General features: G+C 41.5%; 2 protein-coding genes across 2 annotated transcripts; both read right to left on the minus strand.

The window, feature by feature from the left end:
* Positions 1 to 3,753: 3,753 nt before the first annotated feature.
* Positions 3,754 to 13,297, minus strand: LOC115799334 (ZP domain-containing protein-like). The gene is made up of 10 exons (XM_030756442.1): positions 13,167 to 13,297; positions 12,615 to 12,756; positions 12,345 to 12,488; positions 12,197 to 12,262; positions 12,029 to 12,087; positions 11,126 to 11,316; positions 10,635 to 11,035; positions 10,040 to 10,139; positions 4,396 to 4,591; positions 3,754 to 4,308 (listed from the first exon to the last, which is right to left on the minus strand). Exons 2-10 carry the CDS (start codon positions 12,710 to 12,712, stop codon positions 4,166 to 4,168), a joined length of 1,398 nt encoding a protein of 465 aa, XP_030612302.1. The 5' UTR covers positions 12,713 to 12,756; positions 13,167 to 13,297; the 3' UTR covers positions 3,754 to 4,165.
* Positions 13,054 to 16,662, minus strand: LOC115799883 (mucin-17-like). The gene is made up of 5 exons (XM_030757182.1): positions 16,539 to 16,662; positions 15,602 to 15,807; positions 15,275 to 15,418; positions 14,073 to 14,211; positions 13,054 to 13,998 (listed from the first exon to the last, which is right to left on the minus strand). The coding sequence occupies exons 1-5, from the start codon at positions 16,659 to 16,661 to the stop codon at positions 13,054 to 13,056; spliced, it is 1,557 nt and encodes a 518-aa protein (XP_030613042.1). The 5' UTR covers position 16,662.
* Positions 16,663 to 23,388: the final 6,726 nt, after the last annotated feature.

The raw sequence follows: 23,388 nt of genomic DNA on the forward strand, positions 1-23,388 counted from the left end.
CTTACCTCTGCAGAGGATCATACCGGCTTTTATTGGATTCAGAGTTGTGCAGGAACTGCTTCCTATAAGATGAAACCAAATCACAATACGTCTGTCAGCTTACTGTGACCATTCTTCCACTCTTACTATTTTTGTTTTAGAAACGACCAAGTCTTACCGCAGTTTTCGGATTGTGCTGCCGTCTTTTCTTTGTTAGAGTCCAGAGCATCGAGTCTCTACACAATAGACGCCATCTTGTCTTTCAGTTGTGAAAAAACAGGAGATAACCCACTCATTGCAGCCAGCAGTGTCTTCTCGTCTGCAGCGGGGCTGGTTGAAGCTGGCCGGTAGAGAGGCCCGCTTTCACGAGGAGCTTCTGGGGTGTTGAAAATATAGACGACCTCCATTGTCGTACCAGGAAAGCAGCGTAGACAAAGAACGCCATTCAGTTTGAACGGAAGAGAACGACCGCGCTGATTTCCTTTGGTCTTGCGAGACCTTCAGCGTGATCCCGCACGTGATCTGTATTGTCCAATCACAGGCGAGGAAGCTGCCACACGGAATTCAATTCATTTCATTTCAATTCAATTCAACATTATTTATATAGCACCAAATCACAACAAACAGTCACCTCAAGGCGCTTTGTATTGTGAGTAAAGACCCAACAATAATACAGAGAAAACCCAACAGTCAAAACGACCCCCTATGAGCTGGAAGACACACATCCACTGTCCGTTTTTTTTTTTTTTTACATTTTACTGTATGTTTTCGTATTTCATCTGCCTTGGTAGTCTTTAATGTCATTAATGCATGTGAACATTCACTGAACGTTTATGGCAGCGTTCATGGGATGTTGTCTGAATGTTCAATGCTAGCTTGAAGCCACTGCACAGAAGAGGATGATGGTGTGACAGACTTTTAGTTACAGTGAATTAGACTGAAAACTGAGTTTGCTTTTCAATGAAAATAATGCTTGTGGTGTCACCAAAATCAAGTTATAGCCTTTTTTTTTATCTCCCTCAGTCCACTAAAGTTCAGGGTTCACAAAAAACTCCATGACAAAGGCTCACAGACAGAAGCTCACAGACAGAAGCTCACAGCCTTATTGGAAAAAGGGACAAGAGCTGAAAACATCCAAAAGTATATTTCCAACTAGATAATACTAATTTATAAAATAGAATTATTTCTTCTGAGTTTAGTCTTGTTTGAATGTTTCGCTGTATAATAATTTATGTGTAGTCACATTGTAATGGAAAAAGACTTAAAAGCTGATAATGTAAATTTGATTATATATATCTCAAAATAAAAATATGCTGCTTACAACTGTTGGGAGGGGTAGACCACTGGCGAGTACTGGTGACCACTGGTGAGTACTTGATTTGCGTTTGTATGACTCACAGAAACCTCCTTTACATATGAGAGTCTGCCCTAGACCTGAGGAGAGGGGGGAGCTGAGGGAGCACCTCAGCCTCCTGCTGAGAGCCCGAAAGCTCAAGGCGCGCGGCAATATTACATGCAAGAAACTGTCGAAAAACCCACTTTTTATGCAGTGAGGGCTTTGCGTGATCAGGCTGTCGGCGAATCATTTGGCCAGAAAGATTCGACACATTCACAGGACCTCGCTGTACCCTCACTAACCCCTGGTATGGTAAAATGTTTATTTAAATTGACAATATTCTTTGGATGAATGTAGGACAAAGTTAAAGTTTATTTAAGGAATTATTTGGTAATGTGTGTTACTACTTGCATTGAATATAATTCATATTTATGAGATATTTTAAGACCAGCTAATTAATTGATTGAACATTAATTTATGAATGACCCAGATAAATTTTAATCTGCAGACCATTTTTATTTGAGTAAGATGTAATAAGTATTTAAATGTGTAAATAAAGTTGAAATTGTTTAATCTATTAACTGGTAGTGTCCCGCCCACGGGACTTTTGAAGTGCAAATTTGAAGTCTCATAGTGTCACAGTAACGCTGCAGTCCACCCTTACGATGCTTTCATGTGACAGATTAGACCCTCAGAATTGGATTAACACCTTATTTGGCCAGTCATGTTGTGAAATGGGTTTTCCAGAGCCAATAATAACCAGTGTCATGTGACTTCTCTTGACATGCCCCAAATGTTCTCCAATCATTCTGATTGGTCAACACTGACCCAAAATCTAAAACCATAGATGTATAGCTAATAAAATCCCTGACAAGTGGGTATATGGCACCTTGGGGTGTTGTTTTCACATGAATCCACAAAGTTGCTGCACAATGAGTGGGCATTATGTGCGCAAAGTCAAGCTGGAAGACTCTAAGCGCCGTCGTGACCGTCGTGACAGTGTTTTAAGTACTTTTTCTCATTAATGGATTGTATAAATATCTCAAAACAAGCTATGTTTCTTCAACAAAGTGACAAAGTGACTCATGAGAGTGGATTATTATTTATTAGAGGACTTCATTGCTGATTTGACCGGTTTTATCGCTGGAGAATCCCACAAACGAACAGCTGTTACTCAGATGGCGATTCACAGTACGTGTAACTTTTTATTCTCAGCTTGTCCACGTATTATATGCCATTTAGATGTAAATATGTTTTTTATGGTGAAGTAGACATGCACCATTACCTAGAAAATATCACCGTATGCTGCTATGGTGCCACTTATATTGTGTGTCTGTGTGCGCGCTACATTGCCTAGTGTAATGCTTTACAAATTGAAATTTGCAAGAGTCCAGGTGTCTGGGGGCAGAGAAAGTGTTTTGTAAGTATCGATTGGAGGTTTCGCGGGGTTCTCTATTGCTGGAAGCCATTATGCTTTGTCCCAAATAGAGTCTGTTATAATGGGTGGCAGATTGAAAATCCCATGTGGGGTGGGCTGGGCTAGAGCAGAATGATTGTAAATATTTACAGTTACTCTTTTTTTAAACATTACTCTAAAAATGAAAAGCATTAAAAAAAATAGTGATTTTTTCCAGACTTTGTTATTTTTACAATGCACAATAAGTGTAATTCCTATTTTTTTTTGTGTTTATATGTCTATATTTTTGATTAATTCACAGTCAGTAAATTTGTGTATAGCAGAGGATTCCTCAGGGTAATCTTTCGTTAGAGCCCTCATTGATGACTGAATGGTGAAGCATTGAGGAGTTACAGCCATTTGAAGTTTGCATGTCAAAGGCTGGCTGAGATGTGCCATTTAGTGTCTCCAAATGGCACATGTGAGACCATGCCTGGACATCAACACACAAAAACCTTTATAAAACAGTAAGTTTTTGTGTTATCCTGATAAAATTTTAAATACACGTAGACAAGACTTCATTCTACAGCTTCATTATATTTTCCAGTCCATACCTTCTACACTCAGTGTGTAGTTACAAAAAACACACAGGAAAAATCTAAGCGAGGCAAAAATTGTCTAATTTTTCTGTGTTCAAAACTTAATGGCTACATACTCTGTACAGTTACAGCATTTTTGACTGCAAAAATGACAATTATGGCTTGATATCTTCACAGAGAGACCAAGAATTTGCACATACTCCAAAGAGTTCAGGAACAGCAGCTGATTAATTTGGGTATGCTTTTTCAGGGGTTTTTGTTGATTTTGGGGCAGCCAGTTAACAGGTTAAAGATCTGAAATATTAAAATACATTGTGAAGAAACAAAAGAGCATGAAAGCATAAAAGAAAAGCACATACACATGCAAGAGTGTTTTTATTGATCGATAACAAAAATGATTAATAACTGATTAAAAGTGGGCCTTACAAATTTATTTGAAGACATGAGGTCTTTGCAATGATTACGAGCAAAGAGGAGATCACATCAAAAATCACACTTATTTCAAATCACACTGTTATAATAAAATCCACTGTAAAGCTCCATGACTGAAAAATCATTCAATAGCTCACCATCTGAAATCTTGTTTTCTAATTGCAGTGATGACATTTCTCTCCCACCTTAAAGCTTACAAATAGAGACTAAAATTTTCCCAACCATACCTTACAATATAAAGCACACAATGTGGCTGTTGTTTGGCCCTATAGAAATAAAACTGAATTCAACTGATTTAAATTTAATATAAAATTGATTCTTTTAAATGCAAAAATTAGAAGATCCATGAACACCAAAAACCTGAGAGCACGATGATCAAATTAGATTCAAATGTAATGTAGGAGCTGGTATTACACTGCTGTCTTAACTTTCACATGAGGGCAAAGGCTGGTACTTGACCTTTGACATTTTGGACCTGTACATGGCCACACCACAGATCATACCAACAGCAACAAGGAGACATCCAGCGATGAAGACCAGGTTCAGGTTCAGGTTCAGGTTGTTCCCTGTAAAGAACATTTGTAGTTCAGCATTGTTCTCAGAGCTTGAACAAAGCAGCTGTATTATTAAGGAAGCACTTTCTGTTTCCATACCTGCAGTGCTGCTGATGTCTGCTGACCGCTTCAAGCGCAGGGGACCCTGGGAAATGAAGTGCTGTGCAGTCTGGATGGCAGCATCCCTCTTTCTGATGTGGTGGTGATCATTTGATGTGGAGTTGATGCATCCCTGTGAGCACCTGGTGTTGGGGTTTCCAGCCTCACACATGATTACTGAACAGCTGATGTATACCTGAAAGAAACAGGACACACTGTCAGTATCATGATTCAAGATGGCGGCGCGCACAGACGCAGCGGCTCACGGCTCTTCCTTTCGGTGCTCTTTTTTGTACTTTTTGTATTTCATATTTGTTAGTTTTGGTGCATTTGTCTCCGCAAACAACTGCTACACACGCCAGGATCTTGTGGACATTGGCTACCGGCACAAGATATCAGTATCGAGTGATTTTCACTACACTCATAACATCCCAGACAACATAGCGAGACCGCCGGGTGCTCCGTGGATTGTTATCGGGTCTGGAAGGCGCCGCCGACGGTGGAGGGAGAGGAAGCAGAAGCGGGGCTGCAGGTCCGGCTTTATGCTGAAGCTGAAATGCCAACCACACAGACCTCCTCTGCCGAGCTTGTATCTCTCCAACGCCAGGTCCATGGTAAATAAAACGGAGAACCTAGAGTTAGAGCTGGCTGGTAATCGCTATGTTCATGACTGCTGTGTAATGATTATCACCGAGACCTGGTTAAACCCGCAGATTCCCGATGCTAGCGTGCAGCTAGCAGGCCGCACTCTGCTACGCGGAGATCGGACCAAGGACTCCGGTAAGAGCAGGGGAGGGGATCTCTGTATTTACGTGCATGAGGACTGGTGTAACAACGGAACAATCATAGACAAACACTGTTCCCCAGACCTCGAGTACATGTCTGTAAGATGTCGGCCTTTTTTTCTACCCAGAGAGCTAACAGTAGTGATCGTCACAGCTGTGTATATAGCTCCCGATGCTAACGTTAGCATGGCGCTCTCTCTCCTGCTGAACGCCATTAACGAACAGCAGCGGGTCCACCCCGACGGTGTTCTTATTATCGCGGGAGACTTTAACAAGGCCAACTTAAAGACTGTACTCCCGAAATTCCACCAACATGTCAAATGTTCCACAAGAGGGGAGAACACTCTTGACCATGTTTACTCCAACATTAAGCATGCTTACAGAGCCAAACCCCTCCCCCACTTCGGCCAGTCCGACCATCTTTCCCTGCTGCTCACCCCAGCATACACCCCCCTCAGACGGAGAGCCAGGCCTACTGTAAAAACCATTACAACCTGGCCTGAAAACGCACTCTCCGACCTACAGGACTGCTTTGCATACACAGGCTGGGACTTATTCGAACACGAGGACCTAGAAACATTCACAGGGACGGTACTGGACTACATTAAGTTCTGTATCGGAAATGTGACTGTTAGCAAAAACATCCGGGTTTTCCCTAACCAGAAACCCTGGATGAACAGCCAGGTCCGTTCACTCCTCAAAACCCGTGATGCTGCCTTCAGGTCAGGTGACAGAGCTCTGTACAGTGCTGCTCGAGCTGGCCTGAAAAGAGGAATTAAAAAAGCCAAGACGGACTACAGGAGGAGAATAGAGTCCCATCTGTCCAGCAATAACACACGGGAGGTGTGGCAGGGCATTCAGAACATCACAAACTTCAGAGGCTGTGATGTGACTGCAGGAGACCTGAGTGTGTCACTACCAGAGGAACTTAACTGTTTCTTTGCTCGCTTTGAGACATCTCAGGACCACCCATCTGCTCCAGTCCTGCCCCCCCCACTAGGCTGCACCCCACTCACCGTCCAGGAGCATGAGGTACGGCGCGTGCTCCTGGCAGTGAACCCCAGGAAGGCTGCCGGACCAGACGGAGTACCTGGCAAGGTGATCAGAGCGTGTGCCCACCAGCTCACCCTGATTCTCACCAGGAATTTTTAACCTCTCCCTGGCCCAAGCAGTCATCCCCCCCTGCCTAAAAACAGCCACAATCATCCCCGTGCCCAAAAGGTCATCTGTCACCAGCCTAAATGATTACCGCCCTGTGGCCCTCACACCGGTAATCATGAAGTGCTTTGAGAGGCTGGTTCTCCAGCACATCAAAGACCATCTGCCCCCCACTTTCGACACCCATCAGTTTGCATATCGTGCAAACAGATCCACAGAGGACGCCATCGCTGTAGCTCTCCACTCTGTGTTGAGCCACTTGGAGCAGCAGCAGAGCTACGCTCGCATGCTCTTTGTGGATTACAGCTCAGCGTTCAACACAATCATCCCGGACATTCTCACCACCAAACTGCACACCCTGGGCCTCCCCCCTCTCACATGTTCCTGGATCAAGGACTTCTTAACCAACCGGCCCCAGACTGTGAGACTTGGCCCCCATCTCTCCTCCACCCGCACACTGAGCACTGGCTCCCCACAGGGCTGTGTGCTGAGCCCCCTCCTGTACTGCCTCTACACCCATGACTGCAGTCCGGCCCACAATAACAACCTCATCGTCAAATTTGCTGAAGACACCACAGTGGTCGGACTCATCTCAAAGGGAGATGAGGCAGCTTACAGAGAGGAGGTCTTGAAGTTGACAGCCTGGTGTTCAGAGAACAACCTGGTACTGAACACCATGAAAACCAAAGAGATCATCATCGACTTCAGGAAGCACAGGACTGACCCAGCTCCCTTCTACATCAACGGCGAGCGTGTGGAGAGGGTCCACACCTTCAGGTTTCTCGGTGTCCTCATCTCTGCTGATCTCTCTTGGTCAGATAACATCACAGCTGTTATCAAGAAGGCTCAGCAGCGACTTCACTTCCTGAGGGTCCTCAGGAAGAACAACTTGGACTCAAACCTGCTGCTGACCTTCTACCGCTCATCCATTGAGAGCCTGCTGACCTACTGTATCACAGTATGGTACGGCAGCTGCACTGAGGCAGACAGGGTCAGCCTTCAGAGGGTAGTCAAGACAGCACAAAGAATCGTTGGCTGCCCTCTCCCCTCCCTGATGGACATCTACACCTCCCGCTGCATCAGCAGAGCCAGGAACATCATCAAGGACAGCTCACACCCTGGCTTTGACCTGTTTGACCTGCTGCCCTCTGGCAGGCGCTACAGGTGCATCAAAGCCAGAACAAACAGACTCAAGAACAGTTTCTTCGCCAGAGCAATCACCACCCTGAACTCTCACACTCACCCACTGTAACTGTGCAACACCCACGTCTCTGTGCAATATTAGATTATTCATACTGAACAATATCTAACATTCCTATATTGGTAATATCCAATATTCATTCACTAGTGCAATATTCATCATCTTCATTTTTATATGTATGCACTTATTTACTTTTCTTACAATGTACAGATGCACCAATGTATGTATATATTTTTATACATTCTGTTTTTTGTATATTTTATACATTGTTTATTTTCTGTATATTTCTTGATTATACTAGACTATAATATTTTTATTTTTTATTTTAGAGAATTTGATTTTCTATTGCATGGCACTGAACAGGAGTGGCCCTCCTATCTCATTGTACATCGTGTATAATGACAATAAAAGGCATTCTTCTTCTATTCTTCTATACCAGTGGTCCCCAACCTTTTTTGAGCCGCGGACCGGTTTAGTGTTAGAAAATATTTCCACGGACCGGCTTTTAAGGTGTGGCGAATAAATACGTCAAAATAAATGATATGACCATAACCAAGTGTGATATTTTCTACGTATAATAATAAAAAACGGGAATCCACTTTGTATTCGTATGCAACTCTATCAGCAGCGTTCTCGTAACATCCCGCCTCAACATGAATAACATGTTCTCTGCCCACAGCGCTCCCTGGTCAGCTGTTAGAGCCATGGTAAAACATGCCTTCAAAATAAGATACACCGCAAAAACAAATACAGTAGAAATCACCTCAGTCGGATTCAAATGGCCCAGTTTGTGGTCTAATATCGAATTTCGCTGCAATGGCTTCTGCTTCATCTATGAATTTGCTTCTGCAAATTTTATAATCTGAAATTTTACTCGTAAGTGCAAGTTTGTAGCTTACACTTGCCACGATTGTCCCCGGTGAAATGAACTGATATAAACACTAAAACAATTTCCAGGCGTTGTTAGTGTGTGTGTAGTTGTGCATGAACGAGCCGATGCATGGAAGTGGGCGGACAGGAGCTGAGGAGGGTTTTAGCGCTAAACTCATCCAGTTTATGCGATCACATTTAACTGGAAATTTATTACAATGGGACCAGATTTTTCATCCGAGGTAGGCGAATATCCGACGGATTTATGTGATGATTTTATTGGAATTAATGTTAGGAAAAATCAGGACCTGCAGATGCCATCCAACTAGAGCGAAAACCCGATTTGTGCGACTTCGACTTAGGTGATTTTTACTGTATAAAGCGCATGAAAAATACAACTCACCATAACACTGAATCAGTGTAAGCCCCCTGAGCTTGTTTCTCTGATACTCATTTTTGCTGGCTTCTGGTTTGACTGGGTTCGGCCGATTTCACATGGAGCGTGGCTGCAGAGCCGCGGTGTCAAGCGCTGGAGAGTCAGTTTGATGGCTGGGTCTACCTCACTGCTATCCCCGGTGTTGATAAATAAAAATGGTAAATGGACTAGTTCTTACATAGCGCTTTTCTACTCTTGTTGAGCACTCAAAAATTTAAAGAAGCGTTATGTAGGTCAACCAACCGATTTCGTTAGACAGGCCTGAAGCTTCTGGGTTTAATTTTAGCGGTGACGTATCATGTGAGCAGAAACGTCTTGACACGTCAAGAGGAAGTCATGGAAGGAAGTAACGGAGCGAATCCGCCCATTTTTCAAAATAAAATATAGTTTAGGCGCAGATAATAAGTAAAACGGAAATAATTTAAGTTATTTATTCTTTATGTGCGGCCCGGTACCAAATGTCCCACGGCCCGGTACCGGTCCACGGCCCGGGGGTTGGGGACCTCTGTTCTATACCAGCAAGCAAACAATAACCCCCTCTAGTGGAAAAAGAGCAGAACTGCAATCAAACCTTCGGTTCCACATCCCATTAAACCAAAAAGCATTTGTCTGGATATAAAACATCTGAGCGCTCTAATATGTATAAAAATGTATACAGTCAGGTTCAGGTGTTTCTGGATAACGACATTTTTAAAAATAATTTTACCTCTGTTCTCCACCACAGTGGATTTTAGATCACACAGTAAAGATGTGATTGAAATCCTCGACTTGAAGCTGAAAGTCTGAGCTTGAAATTTTCATTTAATCTACACAAACTGTAAGTAAAATTCTCTCAAGGTGATAGGATACTGGTGTTCTGTCACATTTATAATGTTACAGTGGTGAAATCCATTAAAAAACTCACCCAAAATTATAAATATTGACCTGGGAAGTTCAATAAAGAGAATTTAAAAGTACACCCCCAAAGATTAAAGACATAAAATACATTTTTTTAATCAGCTAATTAGTCACATGGTTGATGTGTTTATGTCTGATGAAGGCATTCTTTCATATAACACATTCTCATGTATCGGTCAACACCAACACACACACATAAGAGAACTCTAAGCAAAGTGAATCACATAGAACCATGACTTTAAAACTGAGCATCTTGATCGATGCTTTTAGAAAACCAGTAATTTCAAAATTCTTTACCTGATCATGCAAGCTGATGAACTTGAAGGCCTCAATGCAGAACCGAAACTGCCTCTTGTTGTCAGTGGCATGGACCATCACAGTTGGGTCCACTGGACATCTAATCAGAGAAGAACACAAAGACAGGAAATATGGTCAGCTGAGATACCCTGGTCTGCCGGCGAGGGAAGGATCATTTGTTTGTGAGGAGCAGCCAGTCTGAAAAAAATCGGTTTTAGGGGAGGATGACCTTAAAGGGTGAGAATTTATTTTTTACTATCAATCATTCCTAACTTCTCAGGTAGCATCTAGAAAAAAAATGTTGAAGAAAAATTGATCTTTTGTTCATCACAACAGGATGGAACTAAAGACCTTCTCCATATTGGTCTCAGATAATAATATAAAAAATATTTGATCCCACTATTTTTTTTTTACAATATTTTGACTTCTAAATCATGATGTCATTTTGGATATCTGAGTTTATTAGAGATGAGAGCAGATAATCATCTGAAAGGTGAAACACTCAAGAGGAAGGGACAATTCAGGTCCATTGACACATTCATTATGGATCGATAAACTATGAAAGTGCAGATAGAAAACATGTGTTCATGCCTACCCATCTTCAATGATGGAGTAGGTTGGGTGGTAGTTGGGGTTGTCATATGGTGAGGCTCTGCAGGACTCCACAAATATCTCGGTGTCATTGACCATAGTGGAAGCATCTATCTCCATGTAAATCTTCTGCCCCACGTCATACTCCAGAGGGTATGAATTTGGATCAATCATGTTTTGAAATTGCTTGGTGGCGTAGAACTCAAACTGGTAGGTGAACTTGCCAAAGCCTTTGTCCCACACTTCCACGCTCTTCCTGTGTGCTGTGAAGCCCAGAGACACATTTCCCTTTCTGGGATACTGACAGTAGAACTCGACTTCGAGGTGATGCTTCCTGGTGATCAGATCTCTGCTGTCATCCACTGTGGTGATTTCATTCTTGAAAATGAGATTTTCTGCATCTTCCTGCAGAGTGAAATATTACTTTTTCAGTCCTCACTCTGATATGTGAAAAACCCCAAACAGAATAGCAGTGTGTGAGTGAGCTCTGGGTACCTCGAGCTGAGTGCCACAGGCATTGAGAGGGATGACACCAATGACGTGAGTGCTGTTGGAGTATCTCTCGAGGCTGCAGAGGGTGTTGCTGGATTCACTGAGGCGCAGATGATTCTCATGGAGTCCATTGAAGGAGGATTTCTCAACCTCTACTGTCATTGTAGACTCAGTGCAGATCACATTGGTTTTAACTGAGACAAACACAAAAAACACATTTTACACTAAAACCAAATGCTGCCAGAAATATGTGGTATTTAATTCCACAGAAATAGTTGGGGCACTAAATAAAAACGGAATGTAGTGATTTGCAAATCTCATAAATTATTCAGAATAAAGCATAGAAAAAATATCAAATTTTTGACTAGAGGAAATGTACCATTTTAGGAAAATGATCCCATTTTAAACCTGAAGACAGCAACATATGTCTAAGAAGCTGTAAAGAGCAGTGTTTCCTGTATCCCCTCACCTCAACTCGTCACAGCAGATGACTGCCCCTCCCTGAGCCTGGTTCTGCTCGAGGTATCTGTCAGTTAAAAACGAGTTTTTCCTTCCCACTGTCGCCAAATGCTTATTCATAGGGGGTTGTTTTCACTGTTAGGGTTTAGTCTGTAATTACTGTTTGATCCTTACAATAAATATATATAAGATTTTTGTGTTGATGTCTTTCCGCTGTCTACTGGTCAAAATTTTTATTGCAGGATTAAGGTGTCATTAAAATAAAGAGAAGCCCCTCTTCTTTTCCACTGTTAAAATCTTACGTGAAAAGGTCTATTATTTTTAAAAAATCAGTATTAAAATATAGCATTTTGTTGACTCTAATTGTTCAAAATTTAATTTTCTGTAATTACTGTAGGAGAAAATGTAGGAGATATAGGAGAAAAATTGCGTTCTAGTTTGACTCACTTTCTTTCTTCCCAACTTGCAAGACAACACACCTCATCTCAGACTGATAGACGCCTGACCTGAGAAAACAATGGGATGATTTATTTTGTGAATAGTGTCGTTGTTTATTCCACATTTATTTAACCTTCTCAGATGTGGACACAACATAAGCAATAAAGAGCCACTTACTGTGAGGTTGGGGTAGCAAAATGGGAATGAGAGTGGGTATAGCCCAGAGAACTGGTTGCTGCTGACCTGTAAAAGCCAGAAAGATTTCAAATGTGGATTTTCTCTTTCAAACTATTTCTGTTATGAAAGAACGTAAACCAAAGCTAACCCTGTGGCTGATTCAACAGCAAAGCAGACTGGGAAATAATCTCCCAGGTCGCTTGAGAGTGGAGTCCACCGCAGGACAAACTCATCATGTGTGGTTCTGTGCTTAGTCATATTCATTGGCCCGCTGATGATGATGTCTTGTATTCTGTGAGAAAAAAGCACAAAAAGACAACAAAGATTTCTTCATTATTACTGATCTGATCTTTCTCTCTGATGATGTGATAGTGATGCTTAGCTGCCATCAGGCCTCATTCATCTTTGCCTCACTCACGCTGCAAATGATGCCTGTGCTTTGATTCTGATCTCAACCTCTTTGTTGACCTCTGCGTGAATCTGTTCTCCATTTGCAGGTGTTGGGTGCACAAACATTGGCAAATACAGCCCCTCCTGGCATGAAGGAACCGGCGGATCCACTGGAGTAAAGTAAAATAGGAAAGTTACAAAGGGGGCGTTGATTCTTGGCTCACTAAAGAATTCCTGGCCGAGTGAAAACAAGTGCTCCCTAATATCACATTTTAAAGATAAACTAAGGATCAAGTGTCCCTAAATTTTATAATTTCTTTGGACCCCCCCACCCCAAACAAACAAAAACAAACTTAAAATTCTTAAAAATTGTAAATTGTAGTAACTGAATGTTAAAAGTCTGTCGTGATTAGCTGTTTCTACCCCAAATTCATTCCTAAGAGTAAATCCTAAAACAGTGGCTATATTCATGTGTACTGAACATTAAAATAAAGCAGCGACATGCTGGAGACGCTGCTGCTGAGGACAGTGCAGGCTGCAGTTTGAAGTATCATTGCATCATGAGAAAAATCTTCCTTACCAACAAAAGAGAACTGCAAAGGTAGTTTACTGAGGGGAGAAGTGGTGGCCTGCAAAGGTATTCTGGTAGTCCACCACCATGGGATAGTTGTAGTCACTTGTGTGGTAGTGGTTCTGGGTGTAGTTGTAGTCCCTTGTATGGTAGTGGTTCTGGGTGTAGTTGTAGTCCCTTGTGTGGTAGTGGTTCTGGGTGTAGTTGTAGTCTGTGGATACATCCACCCTGCAGTTGTAATCTCCTCTGTGGTGGTGGTTCTGGGTGTAGTTGTAGTCCCTTGTGTGGTAGTGGTTCTGGGTGTAGTTGTAGTCCCTTGTGTGGTAGTGGTTCTGGGTATAGTTGTAGTCTGTGGATACATCCACCCTGCAGTTGTAATCTCCTCTGCGGTGGTGGGGCTGGGTGTAGTTGTAGTCCCTTGTGTGGTAGTGGTTCTGGGTGTAGTTGTAGTCCCTTGTGTGGTAGTGGTTCTGGGTGTAGTTGTAGTCCCTTGTGTGGTAGTGGTTGTGGGTATAGTTGTAGTCTGTGGATACATCCACCCTGCAGTTGTAATCTCCTCTGTGGTGGTGGGGCTGGGTGTGGTTGTAGTCTCTGGATACCCCCACCCTGCAGTTGTAATCTCCTCTGCGGTAGTGGGGCTGGGTGTAGTTGTAGTTTGTGCGTACCATGGGTTTGTGACCTGTCGTTTCCTCCTCCTTGCAGACAGTGGAGACCTGTAGGATCGGGAACCGTCTGTGTAGTTCAGACTGATGTGTCCTTGTGGGAAATCCTCCACCACTATCTCAAATGAACGAACGCTGGGGTTGGCATTAGTGTTTTGGTAGTGTAGTGTGCAGGAGTCCTAAAAATGTGAACATTTGTAGTTAAAAGAGGAAAAGCACAAGTCAGTAACACTCTGTAAGAAAATTAACTAACCTGGTCCAAGTGGAAGCCTGGATGTTGGGTACATCCGGCGCACTCCTGATTTCCTGGATTTCCATATCTGCATCTGACTTTGTCCCCATCGGGATCAAAGGACATCAGCCTGTATGTCCGCGGGCAGTTCTGAGGAACTCTTCAATAGAAACATTAACAAAATGTCTCAGACACGAGCATGTTTAAGCATTGTGTTCTACCAGAGATCTTGCAGATGAACACTAATCAAATAAGTAGAACAAATAACATCTGCATCTGTACAGCTACACACTAAGAAACTGCCAAATGCCAAGAAATGCAAAAAGTAAGTATCCAGTTACTGGTAGAGTTGACATTCATAATCAGACACATTGCAAATGTAGTATCTGATACGCCTGTGTTTTAAACTTAATATGTGGTTTTATTTATCACTGTAAGAGAGATGCATTATAGATGAGGCCTTCTTAGCTGAGGCCCTCTAACTTAAAGTCCCCTTCTCTCTCTTTGACCATATAAGGAAATGTATGTATACCAGGGGATCTTTTGCTACTTTTCCACTGCCGAGGTGCCAGTGCTGGTGTCAGTTCCAATGAACTGGCGAAATGCTTAACAATGGGCCTGCGTTTCCACCGCACTTTGTGAACTGATCCTTCATGTATGAGTGTGGACGGGTCCTCATCTGGACATAGAAGCTGAAATGCACAAACATGGGAGAACACGCTCCCCTTTCTTGTGCTGCAAATATGTTTTACGGTGCAAACCAAACTACTGCAGCATCTGTGTGCAGCACAGAGGTAAACACAGACAGCGATTAGAGCAAGACGACAAGGACGCACTTTGTCGTTTTATCTGTGATATGAACTGATACAAAGCAGCAAGTTCAGCCTTAGAGCCCAACCTAATTCACAGCCGTGAAAATCGCTTCACTTTTCTCATGTAATACACATGTAATATGGTAGAAAACTTAATGTTGAGATGGCAGAGTCACGCCCTTCTGCCGCTTTCGTCACACATTCTTGGTTTGAGACCAGCTAGATTGCGGGGCCGGAGTTGAACCCCTTTTTTGGCCGAGCACCGAGTGCTTCTGTGGTGGAAAACCACAGTTCAAATAAAGGCACCGGCTCTGGAACCGTGTTGGTGGGAAAGAGGCTTGAGTCGCCTGAAACTGGTTCCAGCCAGTCCTATAGGTGACATCCTATTTAATCAAATTTCAGGAAGCTTACCTTAGGAAAGGAAGGATGGCAATCTCTGGTGATCTGTTTGGTTGTTTAGTGTCAGATCTTTCTCCCAGATCAACAAGAGTGCTCAATGTCCATGAGTGGCCCCAACCATAGTAAACTGTGGGGACCCAGCAGCAGCTACTTGCCCTGGTGGGTTTGGAAAAAAAAACTTAGAGCAATGCACCTGAAAGCTCTTTTATGATGAGCAGAATCCTCAACAGATTTAATGAATGAGATGCCTTCAAAGAATATGTATAATCAATCATTGCACATAAATATTAGGCATCAACAGTACTTCAAATACTTCAAATAAAAAAATGAAATGCCCACCACATTTGAAAAGGTTTGTTGCCCCAGACAACCCGTGTGGTAACGGTCTCAGCTTCACACCATTGTCTGTTGTACATCGGAGCACTGGTGCTGCTGTCCAGTGTTTTTCTCTGAACTCTGGAGGAATAGCCACAGTTGCCGCTGGAACAATACCAGTAGAGGGAGTCGTAACATCCGTCATATGTGTCTCTGTCCCGAATGTCCACCTTTGGAAAATATAGTTTAAACATCTCAGTTCAGAGATCTGAGTCCCTAAATAAAACCTTATTTCAGTTATGTAAAATAAATCTTTCCCATCATGTCTCCTCTCTTTGATAAAAACACATTTTGTGAATCATTTATTGTTTTTTTGTGTTACAGAAATGGACAGTTCATGATTCAACATTTGGAATTCTACTGAACACACACTCATAATTCATATAAACTCACTGGGAATCCTGACCAGTTAGTTTGGTTAAATGTTCCATGTTATGAGGAAAAACTGCAAAAATATTCATCTGGTTTCAATGAACATACTTTTGACATGAGCTGAATTCAATTCTTAAGAGAAACAATCCTTCCCCTTGAGGAGATGTAACATTGACTAATTTATAAATGGCAAAATGGTGCACAAGGGTCAGTTTTTCACTGTGTTTGACGTTTGGATAAGTTGAGAAGCAACACTTGCGATTTATTTCTATTTATTTTGTGAGAATAATCAGAGCAGCCTGCAGAGCATAAAAGAAATGAAATCCATAACAATAGTCCACTTGGATATACACAATACCAGTTAAGAATTTGGGCACACTCATCCTTTCATGTGAATGAGTGTGTCCAATGTTTTGACCGGTACTATATATATATATATATATATATATAATATATATATATATATATCTGAGAAGAGATTGACTAATTATTATTAATATTAAACATAATTCAAAGTTGTGTATCACACCTTAAATGATCCATCAGGGTTTTTTCCTTTGTAGGTGAAGGTCGTGGTTCCTCCAAAGTAATGAGAAGCAGACACCAGTGAGAGCAGGAGCAGCTGAAGCAGGAGTCTCAGTGTGGATCCCATGATGCTCCAAAGTCGACTCTGTCCCTGCAGATGCTGCTCACATCTACCTGCAGCATCTTTATATACAAAGCAGGTCACAGTACTTCCAAAGTTAGTGGCATGCACGCTATGTCAGAGAACAATAGGGAATGACCAAAACTGGTTTGAGCGGGAAAACATTCAAAAGCTTTGCTGTAATTCATGGGAACTTTGACCTGCATGCACAGCTGAGTAAATGAACTCTCATTTCACATGCTGTAATTAGATTAGATCTATCAGATCTATATGTTCCATACTACACATAATCAGATACAGACATTCTTTCTGCTAGAAGAAGGTTTGAAAACTATCACCGTTTTTATCCTGCAATCCTTTAAGCTGAGGTATGTATGAATGTCAAACAATTCCTTTTATTTTATTTTAAAATGCATTTACAAAAGTTTTAAATTGTTTAGTTGATTTTTAAAACTGTTTTCTGTGCAGAAGGAACGTACACCCTGGCTCTTCAAATGACATAACATCAGAGTTTGAAGGATACAGACCTGTTCAAACCCTTTAAACTTTTAATGTAGCAGCTGCTCAGTTTTGTCACTGTGTGTATTTTGTTAAGTCATGAAAAGTGTTAATTGTGTAATAGTCGGATCTCAAGCATTTCACTCATCCATCTTCATTTTTACATAGCTATTATACCTGATATAGCTATTTATTTATTTATGGTTTTTCCAGAGTGGTTTTGTTCAGTTTTTTTTTATGTTATTTTAATGTCATGTTTGGTCTCACTTTTACAGTAGAAAAAAGACTCAATGAGTCCAAGTGGACAAAAAACCTCAATATAAAGCTTACCCCGCACTAAAGGTGATGAACTTATAATTTCTGCCTCACAGTATTTGAATCTCAGCGGTGCCCTTCTGTGAAGTGTTTATGCTCCACAATGAAAACTTAAAGACATATCAGATGTCAGATGTGTAATACTCAGGTTTCTTCATTCAAAGGGTATTCAAAAAAAACAAAATCCTGTGCACCTGTTTTCATCACACAATGGCAGTGCGCAAACAAAGCACAAGTGTTTCTCTCTCACCTCATACCAGAACATCATGTGTTCATTAATTCCAGACCTCATCCAACTGGATCTGACCCACTGTTTAGTTTTAGTTTATTTTCTTTTTTTATTCATACGAACAGTAAGTGATACATACAACCTGGTCTCCAGAGGTGGGAAGTAACGAAGTACAAATACTTCGTTACTGTACTTAAGTAGATTTTTTAGGTATCCGTACTTTACTTGAGTATTTATTTTTCTCAGTACTTTTTACTTTTACTCCCTACATTTTTACACGAGTATCTGTACTTTCTACTTCTTACATTTTCAAACAGACTCGTTACTTTTTAACACGTCAGGGAGAAGTTTGCATTTCCAGTCAGTGCGCCGTCAAACAAACGATCTGAGGCTAAACGGAGGAATAATAACAGATAAGAGACAATCGTACTGGCGTATCCTCCATCCCCCGGGGCTTAAAGGGTACAAAGGGATTAAATACGTAAACCCGTATAATTAATGTATCATTTATAGCGCTATAATCGGGCCGGACCGAGTCCGTAAATTGTGCTCGCGGGACATAAACAGCTTAGCTAGCGCTACTGAAGAGGAGCGAGCATGAAGGGAGTAACGTGTGGCAGGTAAATGCAACGTTTCTAAATGCTCAACAAATATCAGCAAACACACAAAGTGTGTGCAGTTTGTTACACAGCTAGCTAAAAGAAGAGCTGCTGTATTTCAGGGAGAGCAAAGAGAGAGAAGTTCACTCAGAGATGGAGAAAGGGGACAGGAGAGGAAGAAGAGAGGTTAGAATTAAAGGTAAGGACTGGAAAATAAACTGAAGTATGCTGACGTTGTGTAATTCAAAGATTCTATGAAAATACTGCAGTTTAGGTTAGCTTGTTGTACTGTATTTACAGTAAAGCTCTGTGTTGGTGCACAGAGGCTGTGTTCATGGTCAGAGTTACAGGTTACATCAGTGCAGCAGAGATGAGTTTGAATCAAAGCTGCTGATGCTGAGATTCATTCACTGAATCCAACATTTATGCAGCCTGTATGCTGTCAGTGTAGGGGATGGAGATCAGCTCAGATAGCTGTGAAATACTGGGTTACATCTTTGTGAGTTCAGTTCATCCACACAGAGCAGTAAACCTCAGAGCAGCAGCAGCAGGTCAGCTGATCACAGCCTGCACACCAACATCATTTACTGGAGCTCACAATAGAAAGTTGTGGTTCTTCTCCCCATGCAGAGCCACTACAGCTGATCTTAGGGTTCCTCCACCTTCTGAATCCCACTGTAACCCCTGAGTATCCTCATGTTTGTGTTTAGGTGGAGGCACAGTCACCCTCTACTATGGAGGACACAGAGAATAGAGCTGTGTTTAAATTGCCTTTCACAGTTTGTGTCCTACAGAACAGATTCAAGCTGAGTGCATTCATTAGGATTAAAATTTAGACTGGAGTAACATTTGTTTTCTCATGTTTATTTTATATAATTACAATAATATATAATGAGGTTCGGTTAGCTTTACACAAAAATAGCAGGTAGAAATGTCTGCCAAAGAACTACTTTTACTTTCTTACTTTGAGTATATTTCAGAGCCTGTACTTTTTTACTTTTACTTAAGTAAAGAAGTTGAACCAGTACTTCGACTTTTACCAAAGTATTTTTGAACACAAGTACTTGTACTTCTACTTAAGTACAGAATGTCAGTACTTTTGCCACCTCTGCTGGTCTCAGAACATAGTTTCTAAAAAGTGGGAATGAGGTCTAAAATCTAAAGAAAATAAATATTCAGGTAAAATATTTGAGACAGGGTTTTTCCTGGTTTCAGTTTAAAGTTTAGTTTTTTGTTTGCTTTGTTTTTAGTTTTACATTGATAACACTGATAATGATTGTATGAAAAACTGAATATGGAAATGTTTTTAAATGTGTGGTTTGCTTTGATAAAATCCTTCAAACTTTGTTGGTGCTTTTAGAATTCATATCTTTTGGTCATAACAGTAAAGATACCAATTAATGACTTAATTGTCAGAGAGCTGTCACAGCTCTGTGTTTCTGACACTGTGCAAACATTTGTTTCTCTTTTCTTTTCCACATATGCACATCATATTAATTCATGTGAGAGCTTTGATGCTTGAGCTCATCCAACCCGGACAGAGGCACTATGCACTTTTATATTTTATTGTTCAGATGCACGCATGTCAAGCAGTTTAAAAACAGGATAGGAACCATGCAGGTTACACCCAGCATATTCTCAACAGTTAACCAAACATACACAGCTTTAGATCTCAAGAAGCTAGAGTACCTTTAGGGAACTCACACACGCACACACAGGGATGGTAAATGGACTAGTTCTTATATAGCACATTTCTACTCTTATTGTGCACTCAAAGTGCTTATACAACACCCATGCATTCACCCATTCATACCAGCACTTCCATCTGTATCTAATCACACTGTATTTAATATAATTACATCACACACATTCACACTCAAACGCTTGTGTTGGAGAGCAATTTGAGGTTCAGTTTCTTGCCCAAGGATACTTTGGCACGCAGCCTGGAGCAGCCAGGAATTAAACTGCCAACCTTCTTATTAGTAAGAGACCCGCTCTTCCTCCTGAGCCACAGCCACCTCAAATAACATTCAAACCTTCTTGTTTGTACTCTGGTTGCATCACACTGACCAAAAGCATGCATATTAGGTTAACTGGCCTTGGACTGGGGGTACATAAAGGGGACCTGAGTACAACTGAAAAAGTTATATAGATAAATAGAAATGTAATTGTCATATAGCATGGAGTAAGAACCCAAATCCTGATTTTTGAGACAGAATGCCTGACTTTAAAATGTACCTTACAGGCAGCAAGCCGAAAGGATACAATACCCACACCAGCTTGCCGCCTCTCACCGAGGGCAATTGAGAAGAAGGGGGGAGAAGAGGGGGAAAAAACAGGAAAGCCTTCTTATCTTCTGGTGTCTCCAGAAGATAAGAAGGTGTCACCGCTGAGATTCACAGGTGTCTCCCCTTAGTTCCAGGTGGGTCCGATAATGAAGGTGAAGACCTGGACCTAGCTCTACCACTCAAACTAGAAACCAGAGAACACACAGGAGAGGTGAGAGAGACAGGAAGGATGGTGGGACCATGACACCAATAGCTGGTCAATTGCCAGGGCTTGGTCCACCAGGGCCTTGGCCCTTGGGCAGTGAATGGCACACACTGCACCAGACCCCTATGACACCTCCTGCGTGTGTTGAGTCTACAGGAGGGTGAGTCCACATCATCTCTTTGGGCTACACTCAGCCAGGAACCACGGGTTAATACATGGCCACCAGACGCTATCCATCAACCTCCCTCCCCAGGCCTGGCTCCAGGGTGGGATCCCAGTTACCCTATCCCGGGCAGGGTAAAAAGTTCCCTGGTTCATGCTTCCATAGGACTCATTGGAATCACTGTTTGCCCGGCCCTGCACTCAGGGCCAATTTGCCATGGGGGACCGTACCAGGGGGACAGGCGCTGGACCCACAAACCCCTCCACCACAATCGGGTGGCAATTGATAGAGGAAAACAACAACAACAACACACTGTAAAAATAAAGAAATAAAAAAATTAGGTGGCTCAAGCTAGATAAGATGAATAATTTTACCCAACTTTTTAAAAAAGAAAATATTGAGAAAACATAGAACTTTGCTGTTGCTGAATGTTATGCTGGTGACACAGCAACATACACACAGCTCAAAATATTAAGTTGACAGACCCTTTAGTGATTAAATTTTACACTGCTCACCTTATTTACTTCTCATGGTCAAAGTTGACCCAACTATTCTCCGAAGGGAAATATTTATGGTCAGCAAAGCTGATTATAGATGTTGGATCAGCTTAATGTTTCTCTGTGGGGTCCAGCTGGCCCAGCTGTTATACATAAAATATAAAGTTAAGAACATTTTTTCTATTTTTTTTTTTTGTCCTGCTCACTGTTCTGTTCTCACAGCAAGCTGGCCTAAGACAAGATTACACCCCCAACATGAAATACACATGCATTTATTTTTCAAACCTTTTATTTTGAACACTTTGTAATGCGTAAACACTTTAGCAACAGAGATAATTTAATAAGCTGAAGGCAGTGAGCATTTTTATTTGGCTTGTCTGGCAGCTTTTTGCAATCAGAATTATGATCTGAATGCACTGATTCAGATCATGATCAGATCTGAGTTGAGCGTTATAATTAGTCCCTCCTGGTTCCTCTTTTCTTTGTGGTTTAATTGTTTGTTAATGAGTTTTTGTTGCTCACATGACTGGATGTGTATTATGGCAATGCCAGAGCTGACAGTAAGAAAAAAAGAGCAAGAAAGAAAAAACCAAAAAAAAACCCAAAAAGAAAACAGGGGAAGAAATAGGAGAAAGGACAAGAACACAAGGATAGAACATAACCTTAAAAGCACATTGGGTCATCAACTGCTGGACCTGCAAGAACACAAGTGCAAAAACAAACCCCAGATAGTTCCAGATGTTCTCAAATGGATGAGCAGTATATTGTAATAATAATAATAATGATAATAATACAGTAGGGGAATAGTTGACTCTTATTAAAGAACATAGTATGACTTGTCATCTGAACTATTCCATCAAGTTGACATTTTTATAGGCTGGTTCAGTATTTTGCCTCAGTGATTAACTCGTTCTCACAGTATTTAAATCTCAGCAGTGCCTTTATGTGTAGAGTTTGTACGCTCTACATGTGATTGACAATGAAAAATGAAAGACATATCAGTTGTCACACATTTAATACTTTGGTTTCTTCAGTAAACAGGTTCTGAAAAACAATAACTCTTTGTTCGCCTCCTTTCATCACACAATGGTGTCATGTTTCCTGAGCTTATCCAACTGATCCAGTGTCACTGTGTAAGGGGACAACTAATATGGTGATGTAAATGTTCATACATGTGGAATATTTTGACATTGTTCCGTGTTCTGTTAAAATATTGAGTATGAGTCCACCAATCTTTTTCAATTTTTTCATTTGATCATATGCAAAGGGTATACTGTTGTTTAGTGATTGAATATGTATCAGTTGCCTATGGTTTTCCAGTTCAGTGTTCACAAGTAATTCAGGAATGGCCCCTAATCTACAGGGCAGTGAGATGTGTACTGCACTGTTTCTGCCACAAGGTGGTGCTAATTAGTAAGTAAGATACATTGTTCGTGAAAAAGTGGTAGAAGAAAAAAACTCTTGTTCTGTTGTTGCTTTTTTTGGTTCATTGAAAAAAAAAAAAGAGGGACAAGAGAAGTTCTCGTCGGGGCACCGGAGAATGTGTTTGCGGACTATGCAATCGATGAAGGATCTTGTACTGGTGCAAGCAAAAATAAAGGGAGTGCCACGTACAGAAATCGTCAGTGTCCGCCTGATCTCTGGATGCAACATATCTTGGCGAGTCAGCCCGGAGAAAAAAGTTCGCGGGAGATCGCGTTTGCCACCAGTGAAAAGAAGAGGACTTTTTCTCCGGAGACAAAGCAGAATCAGAACTGCAACAGATGTGAGATGGATTTGGAGATTCTTCTAGATCGAACCACCACTATGCTGTACCAGCTAAACTGGGACCGAATGGTGGAGGTCTGTAAGTACCTAAAATGCATAGCAGAAGACGATGGGACGGTTGCCGACAAAAGCAGGTGGAGGCTCATTAAAATGGCGGAAGAGAAGCTAGATG

The sequence above is a fragment of the Archocentrus centrarchus genome, chromosome 20, assembly GCF_007364275.1.
Source record: "Archocentrus centrarchus isolate MPI-CPG fArcCen1 chromosome 20, fArcCen1, whole genome shotgun sequence".
Taxonomy (NCBI): domain Eukaryota; kingdom Metazoa; phylum Chordata; class Actinopteri; order Cichliformes; family Cichlidae; genus Archocentrus; species Archocentrus centrarchus.

Bases quoted from the DNA above. Each gene is read 5' to 3' on its own strand.
- LOC115799334 (XM_030756442.1), bottom strand. From the start codon at position 12,712: ATGTTTGTGCACCCAACACCTGCAAATGGAGAACAGATTCACGCAGAG. The intron at 12,263-12,344 runs GTTAGCTTTGGT...TGGCTTTTACAG, and splicing joins GCTGTTGAATCAGCCACAGG to GTCAGCAGCAACCAGTTCTC. The intron at 11,317-12,028 runs GTGAGTCAAACT...TGTTTGTCTCAG, and splicing joins GCAAGTTGGGAAGAAAGAAA to TTAAAACCAATGTGATCTGC.
- LOC115799883 (XM_030757182.1), bottom strand. From the start codon at position 16,661: ATGGGATCCACACTGAGACTCCTGCTTCAGCTGCTCCTGCTCTCACTG. The intron at 14,212-15,274 runs GTAAGCTTCCTG...TTTCTATTGAAG, and splicing joins GCCATCCTTCCTTTCCTAAG to AGTTCCTCAGAACTGCCCGC. The intron at 13,999-14,072 runs GTTAGTTAATTT...TCACATTTTTAG, and splicing joins CAGGCTTCCACTTGGACCAG to GACTCCTGCACACTACACTA.